Consider the following 7,530-nt stretch of genomic DNA (forward strand, 5'->3'; position numbering starts at 1 on the left):
AACTCTGTAACATTGACACTGCCATTGAACTGAATCGAATCACTTAACTGACTTGACCTAATAATGGTAATTATCTTCTGTAGAGCTGATTTACAGCTAAAAGTGAAGTCATTTTATAATTGTTAAAACTTTACAGTGCTACTCATTTTCTCTTTATTCATGTGGAGCTGTTTTGAAACATTCTGTATTGTATAAAGCGCTATATAAATAAATATGATGATTCAAATCATCTTTTTGTTATTTTCATGTCAATAAAAACTCAATTTAGTTCGAATTCCATTTTCTATAACCCATATAATAGTGATCAACGGGACCTGCAAATTGGCTCATATTCAGAATTTTTACATTTTTGTTCAAAATAACATAACACTGTCAATATGAGATCACTGTAGAAATAACTAGGCTTTAGTTTATAGCATTATATATACAGTACTTGCCACTATTCCATTATGAAACTCTTTGACTTGAATTTGAATGGGGCAAAATAAGCTTTAAACTATAAAAGGTTGACTATTAAAGAGATAGTTCACCCAAAAACGAATATTCTGTCATCATTTAATCACGTTCATATTTTTAGAAACCTGAGGAGATATTTTGAGGAATGTTACAGTTTTGGTTCCCATTGAGTTCCATCATATTTTTTATCAATACAATGGAAGTCAATGGGAACTCAAATTTGGTTACCCACATTCCTCAAAATATCTTCTTTTGTGTTCTGAAGAAAAAAGATTTGGAAAGACATGAGGATGAGTAAATGATGATAGAATGTTAATGTATAGGTGGACTATCCCTTTAACATGTTGTAGAGATGTAGCTACCAAAAGACGATTTTTGACAACAACAACAAAAAAGGACAAATGTAATCTGACATGAAAGATGGTCTTTAATGGAAACCAGTCATATATGCATCCCTCTGAACCCTCTCTGAAGAGTGTCTAGACGCCTTTTCAAATAGGACAGCCTCTCTGAGGAATCAGATAAGGCCCCCAAGTTACAAAAACTGGTTACTCCATGAACCCCATCATAGGGAGAGGTTTTTAGACACTTGATATATTGGTTCATTTATGATTTTTAATGCAACTACAAAAGATCTCTAGAGGGGTTCGCAAGTGTGTCAGTCTGAGGAACCCCAAATATTGCTCCCAGTATCTACTGCATACAGTATTATATATTTCACCAATACTAGACCACTTCAAATCTGTAGAATGATTCTAACATTTTAAGAGCGCATCTTTACACGTTTCTGAGTCTTTGCATGCAGTTTTTATCATATGCAGGTATTTCATATTTCACATGTTCAACTGATGTGATATTAAACGGGTTTCTTGGCCTTGAAGGCAAGAGGAGCAGCCAAAAATAGACGTAGGGCAAAACGTGCTGCTTCTTCATCCCCTCACATCCGCAGTGTCCCGCACTATGACAACATGCAACTTCATTTCTGAGCATAACTGCGCCACGAATAACGCTCAACGCGACTCACCACAGTGCTGTTCTGTCTAACTGATCCCCGAATCCTAAAGACGTGTAACCTTCAGCGCTGTCATAGGTGGGGCCGCGCGCGTGTGCGTCCTGTCCCAAATCGAGATTCCTTCAAACACGCGTGTGATGCGTCACTTACCTCTGCGGCTCAAGGAAAACGTTTTGATTCTGCTTTTCTTTTTTTTTTAAAGGCGAAAGTGCAGTATTCAGTTATTCCATCCGCGTTGCGGTTGAAGGGAAACAAGTAGTTAAGTCTCATCAGGGTGTGTGACGCGCGGCTGACGCGCAGTACCACAGTGGACGCGTTGCGCTGCGTCGGTATGGATGCAGACAGTCATGTATCAACTTCCATCACTCATTACAACGCTCCTGTTAACAAGCAACCAAGCGCGGGCTACATGCAAACGTGTGTCGGGTCACCTCGCTTCCATTTTTATTATTTTATTTCATTTTTTTTTCTTCCATTTTGAATATCAGCAGCACGAGTGTGATTTTTCATTCAGAACAGCAGTTACGGTTCAATAAACAATACCTAGTAGATTACATTTCAGACAAAAATACGTTTGTATTTCTTTTCTGCGAATTGATTTTATAGTCTGTACACTTTCAATGAGAGGCCAAAAACTATTATTCCGAGCACAAGTTAATTTACACTGCTAGTCAAAAGTTCGGAATGATTAAGATTTTACTTAATGTTTGTAGGAAGTCTCTTATAAGGCAGCAGTTAATTGATCAAAAGTAAAATAGTAATATTGTTAAATATTATTACAATTTAAAATAACTGTTCTCTATTGTAATATATTTTAAAATGTAATTTATTCCTGTGGGCAAAGCTGAATTTTCAGCATCATTATTCCAGTCTTCAGTGTCACATAATCCTTCAGAAATCAGTATAATATGCTGATCTGCTGCTCAAGACACATTTATTATTATTATCAATGTTGAAAACAGTTGTGCTGCTTCATATTTTAGTGGAAAGGTTCAGGATTGTTTGATGAATAGAAGGTTCTCTGAACAGCATTTTATTGAAATAGAAATATTTTGCAACATTAGAAATGTATTTACGGTCACTTTTGATTAATGTGTCCTTGCTGATTACAAGTTTTAATTTCTTTCTTTTTTTTTTATGTTACACTGCCATTCATAAGTTTTGAGTGAGATAAAAAAAAAAAAAAATACATTTGGAATTGTATTCAGCATGGACACATTAATCAAAAGTGACTGAGTAAAAATAAATCATAATATTGCAAAAGTTCAGTGAACTTTCGATTCATCAACGAATCCTGAACCTTACCACAAAATATTAAGCAGAAAAAAAAACTGTTCAACATTAATAAGAATAAGAAACATTATTAAGCATCAATAATATTTAAGCAGCAAATCAGCATATTATACTGACTTCTGAAGGATCATGTGACACTGAAGACTGGAGTAATGATGCTGAAAATTCACAGATTTTTTCTTTTGTCATTTGCTGCCACCTAGTGGAAAACATTTTTTTAAAGAAACTTTTCAAACACTTTAAATCTGTATCTTTTATTTTCAAAACATTATAAAAAATAAAGAATCTTTCAAAAACAGTGGCGTGCAGGAGAATGCATCTAGTCCTGTGACAGGCTTCACATATTGGGCTTCGATTGGACTCGGTTATCCAGCTAAAGACAAACAGAAAAATAGAACTGTTCTTTGAACCACTAGACAGAACATGTTCTCTGTCACTTGATTATAAAACACACATTTGGCAATATCACAATTTACAAGTGATTTCCCCAGAATGAAGACTTCAAATCCGTACCGTTCGGTGACAAACCACAGGTTGGGTTCAGGTCACTCCCAATATATTGGAATAGCTACAATCAGGCCCAATATATTGCTGTGCAAAGGCAAAATACGACAACTACCCACTTTTTTTCCAAAAAAATCCTTTGAGGCCATTTTTTCAGTTCCAGTGTTGAAGCAGTTCCTGTGTTTTGCCGTTAGGGCAGAGTGAAGTGGTCAATATTGAACGAAGCAAGCAGTCTAAGATCTATAACAGGTCGAACGTACCAAAATAACACTTCTGAATATGATTTTTATATTGAGATATTCTTATGTTGACATAGAAATGATAGAAAAACATCTACCCGTACTTGCACATTTACTGATCACCACAATTTTTATATGCGTTACACAAAATACTTATTTAAATTAAACCACTTGAAAAGCATCTTTGAAAGCTTCTTTTTTTTTTTTTTCATTGGTGCAACATTAAAGGGACAATTCATCCAAAAATGAAAATTCTGACATTTACTCATCCTCATGTCGTTCCAAAACCTGTATGAGTTTCTCCAAATTTTGAAAAATGCAGTTAACCAAACCGTTTCTATTCCCATTGACTTCCATTACAATACAATAGAAGTCAATGGAAACGGAAACTGTTTGGTTATCAACATTATGAGGGCGAATAAATGACAGAACTTTCATTTTTTGGGTGAACTATCCCTTTAAAGACCTTCTTTTTTTTTTTTTTCATTGGTGCAACATTAAAGGGACAATTCATCCAAAAATGAAAATTCTGACATTTACTCATCCTCATGTCGTTCCAAAACCTGTATGAGTTTCTCCAAATTTTGAAAAATGCAGTTAACCAAACCGTTTCTATTCCCATTGACTTCCATTACAATACAATAGAAGTCAATGGAAACGGAAACTGTTTGGTTATCAACATTATGAGGGCGAATAAATGACAGAACTTTCATTTTTTGGGTGAACTATCCCTTTAAAGACTATGAAAGGAAAAAGAAAACAGACATGTACCTCGTCTTAACATTCAAAAACTGGAATTAGATAAGAATAAGGAACAAAGGCAAAGACTAAAAAAGATGTGCGATATAGCAACTCTGAACAATGTAGACAGAGTACAGGAAATTCAAAGTATCAGAATGGAAAATACTAAATTTTAAGCAAGTTTTTGAAGTTGAAATTTGCAGATGATCAGTTTAATTAGTGAAGCTGCCTCTCTTAGGAAATTTTATTAATTTAACATTTTAAGGTCCATCAAAATTTGAAATATAATATTATTTTTAAAAAGTATTTTAAACTGAGCTGATTAAAGCTTCTAATGTCAATTAAAAAAGTTGAAGTGATCAATGAAAATCTTAAAGTGACCATTTATATATTTCACTTAAATTTACCTTGAAGTGATTTTAAAGAGGCATAAAATCGGATACACTTTAGACTGAAACAAACAGTTGTCACATAAATTACAGCTTAAATATTAACAACCTGAAAAATGTACACTAGTACCTAGAGTTAGAGATCTTTGAGTTTTTCAGCTCCAAAAAAAGGTCCAATGTGCCGTTTTTACCAGTTTTTTTCCCCTCTCCGACCCCAAAGTGGTTCAGCGACAGGGCTTGATACAGCAGAAGCCCAATTTGGCTCAGAAAAGAGGTTTACAGTGAACCTAGAAAACTAGACGAGCACATCAGATGGGTGTGTTGGGCAGGTGACCATTCGAGCTGTTCAGCATACTGTTGCTGAGTGTGATGGGAGATTTGCCATTATGTGCCTGGCCATTGCGGGTCTGTATGTTAGGAGCTTGTCCGTTCCGCTTTTCCAAACGAGGCGAGTGTCCTCTGAGAGACTCCCTCTCCTGGGGCATCGCACTTCCACCCTTCTCAGCGTCCCTGCGAGAGGAAGTAGCTTGCGGGACAGTCCTGCCGTGACAAAGGTGCCTGAATCTCTTAACGGCGATCATTAGCAAGGCGCTGACGCACAGGGCTAAGAGAACGGACACCACCACTAGCTCCTGAAAGTAGCTGGGCTTGTCCGCTTGCTGGAGGTTTTCACCAGGCTCAGTCATTCGTGAGTTTTCCTTGTCCGTGCCAGACAATCGAGTAAAGTTCCTGCTTTTGCGCGTCGTGGCCACCGGCGAATCTTTGAGTGTGACAGTAGGATCCACATCCTCTGGTTTAGGCCTCGGCTCCGTCTGTATGGGGGCAATGAGTCTGGGAATGTAGACAGGGGTTTTATTTCCCGCTTCGGTGGACGGGGTGCTGTGCGGGCGGTTCGGGGCGGCTGGTAGGATGGTGGGGTTGCTCTTCTGCTTAACGTGGTAGACGACCAGTGTTTGGGCGTAGCCGTTCTCCACAGCCTGGCACAGGTAGTGTCCCAGGGTGGAGGGGGTCGCCACAAAGCTGAGGCCGCCGTCGTCCGACTGAATGTAGATTTTGGGCGAGAGCTGGCTGTTGAGACGCTCCCAGTGGCGTTTGGCGAGGTGTGACGCTTCTGGGCACTGCAGGTGCACTACTTCGTTTAGAGACACAGACACCACTTCACCTGGAGGACACACAGCTGAGGAGGTCAGGGGTCAAAGGTCAGCATTCACAGCACACCGGCAACACAGACATGCAGTTAAACCAGTACTATGTACAGCACTTTATATGAGTAGGTACTAAACAAGGCTTGAAACTCTTAAACTGCACCAGAAATTGCCCCTTTTCCAAAATAAAAGTCAGTAAAGGAGGTGCTTAACATTCAGAAAATATTTCATGTCCACCTCGAGAGGTCAAAATTAAATACATTTCATGTGGTTGTAATTTTTGCAACCCTATTATCATATGACTAAATAAAAACCCTAATTTGTGTGATTATTTTCTAGAAATAAGCACTACAAACACTAAAATTACAATTAAATAAAACATAAAAAATTAAGCAGAAAAAGAAGTATTAACATTTTTAAGCACACTAGAATGGGCAACAAGGTCACAAACAGTGTTGGACTAACCAACGCATTACAAGTAATGCAAGTTACGTAATCAGATTACTTTTTTCAAGTAACTAGTAAAGTAACGCATTACTTTTAAATTTACAACAAAATATCGGAGTTACTTTTTCAAAGAAGTAACATGTTATTTTCTTTTCCCATTTATTCACTGACGCCTCTCCTGTCCCCATGTTGAGACAAATCGGGAGTAAGTGCAGAGGCACTTCCTTCAGCCTGACGCTTATTCGTATCACTTGTGGTGTGAAAAGGCATTCACAGTTGCCAAAAATATAATCTTTGGCTGTTTTTTTTTATTATTTAAAAACAAATAAGCAAGCTCAGTCCAGGTGACAAAAAGTAATGAAAAAGTAACGTAATGCATTACTTTTCATAAAAAGTAACACAATTAGTTACTTTTTTATGAAGTAACACAATATTGTAATGCATTACTTTTAAAAGTAACTTTCCCCAGCACTGGTCACAAATTTATCTTAAATTATGCTATCACTCAGTATGGGCTGGCTAGTTTGGGACAAAACGTTGGTTTGCAGTTTCTGATAAACTTTTATTTACCATACATTACCATACACAAAGCATTTTTTCACAATAAAAGGGTTAAATCAATGGAAACACTAAAACCTGCTGAGGTTATGGAATTAAATTATTAACATGTAATGCTGTGGATGCCACAAGTTTATGAAATGTTCATTTTTTTAATAATGGAAAAATTATGCAGTGGTTGTGTGTAAAATGTGTGACGTTTCTAAATAATACGTTTTTGGTTATTTTTCTAAAATGAATTAAATATATATTTAACCAGATTTCGCTTTCATTTTGACATTGCTGTATGATTTTATTGTTGTTAATTACTGAATGCAGGATGGGAGGTGGGAAAGGTCAAAAGTTTGTAGAAAGTGCCATAAACAGTACTGAACACACTTAAAGATGAGACCACACATCCTCTTTTTCCCAGACACGTCCTGGCCAGGATTTCTATATTGCCTAAAATATCCAGGTCTTGGCTTTGTTTTCTTGTTTTCATACTTGCTGAAGGTAATGATTGAAAAGTAGTTTGACCAATAACATGCAGGCATTGTGCATAATCGACCAATCGTGGCGCGTGAGAAGGTGGGATCTACAGAGAACGGTCAAAGCGATGCAAATACACGTACATATCAGGTGTGTTCGACTTGAAGCAGCGCTGCGCAGACCGATCAGTGTATGACATCAAAATACAGCGAGAGCGATTCGAAAGCATAAGGAGCGTCTGCTCTCTATAGCTCTCACTGTACTGTGATGTCAAACAC

The 7,530-nt window shown here is 37.2% G+C and overlaps 1 protein-coding gene across 1 annotated transcript in view; it reads right to left on the reverse strand.

Annotated features, from left to right (window-relative positions):
* Positions 1-3,043: 3,043 nt before the first annotated feature.
* The window catches only part of LOC107731578 (semaphorin-4A-like), a 26,349-nt gene continuing 21,862 nt past the window's right edge, over positions 3,044-7,530 (reverse strand). The window contains 2 exon segments of the mRNA XM_016542699.1: positions 3,044-3,134; positions 4,765-5,811. Of these exon segments, the coding sequence (XP_016398185.1) occupies positions 4,943-5,811 (869 nt within the window). The 3' untranslated portion in view covers positions 3,044-3,134; positions 4,765-4,942.

This window comes from Sinocyclocheilus rhinocerous, unplaced genomic scaffold (assembly GCF_001515625.1).
Source record: "Sinocyclocheilus rhinocerous isolate Xijiao unplaced genomic scaffold, SAMN03320098_v1.1 scaffold429, whole genome shotgun sequence".
In the NCBI taxonomy this organism is placed as follows: domain Eukaryota; kingdom Metazoa; phylum Chordata; class Actinopteri; order Cypriniformes; family Cyprinidae; genus Sinocyclocheilus; species Sinocyclocheilus rhinocerous.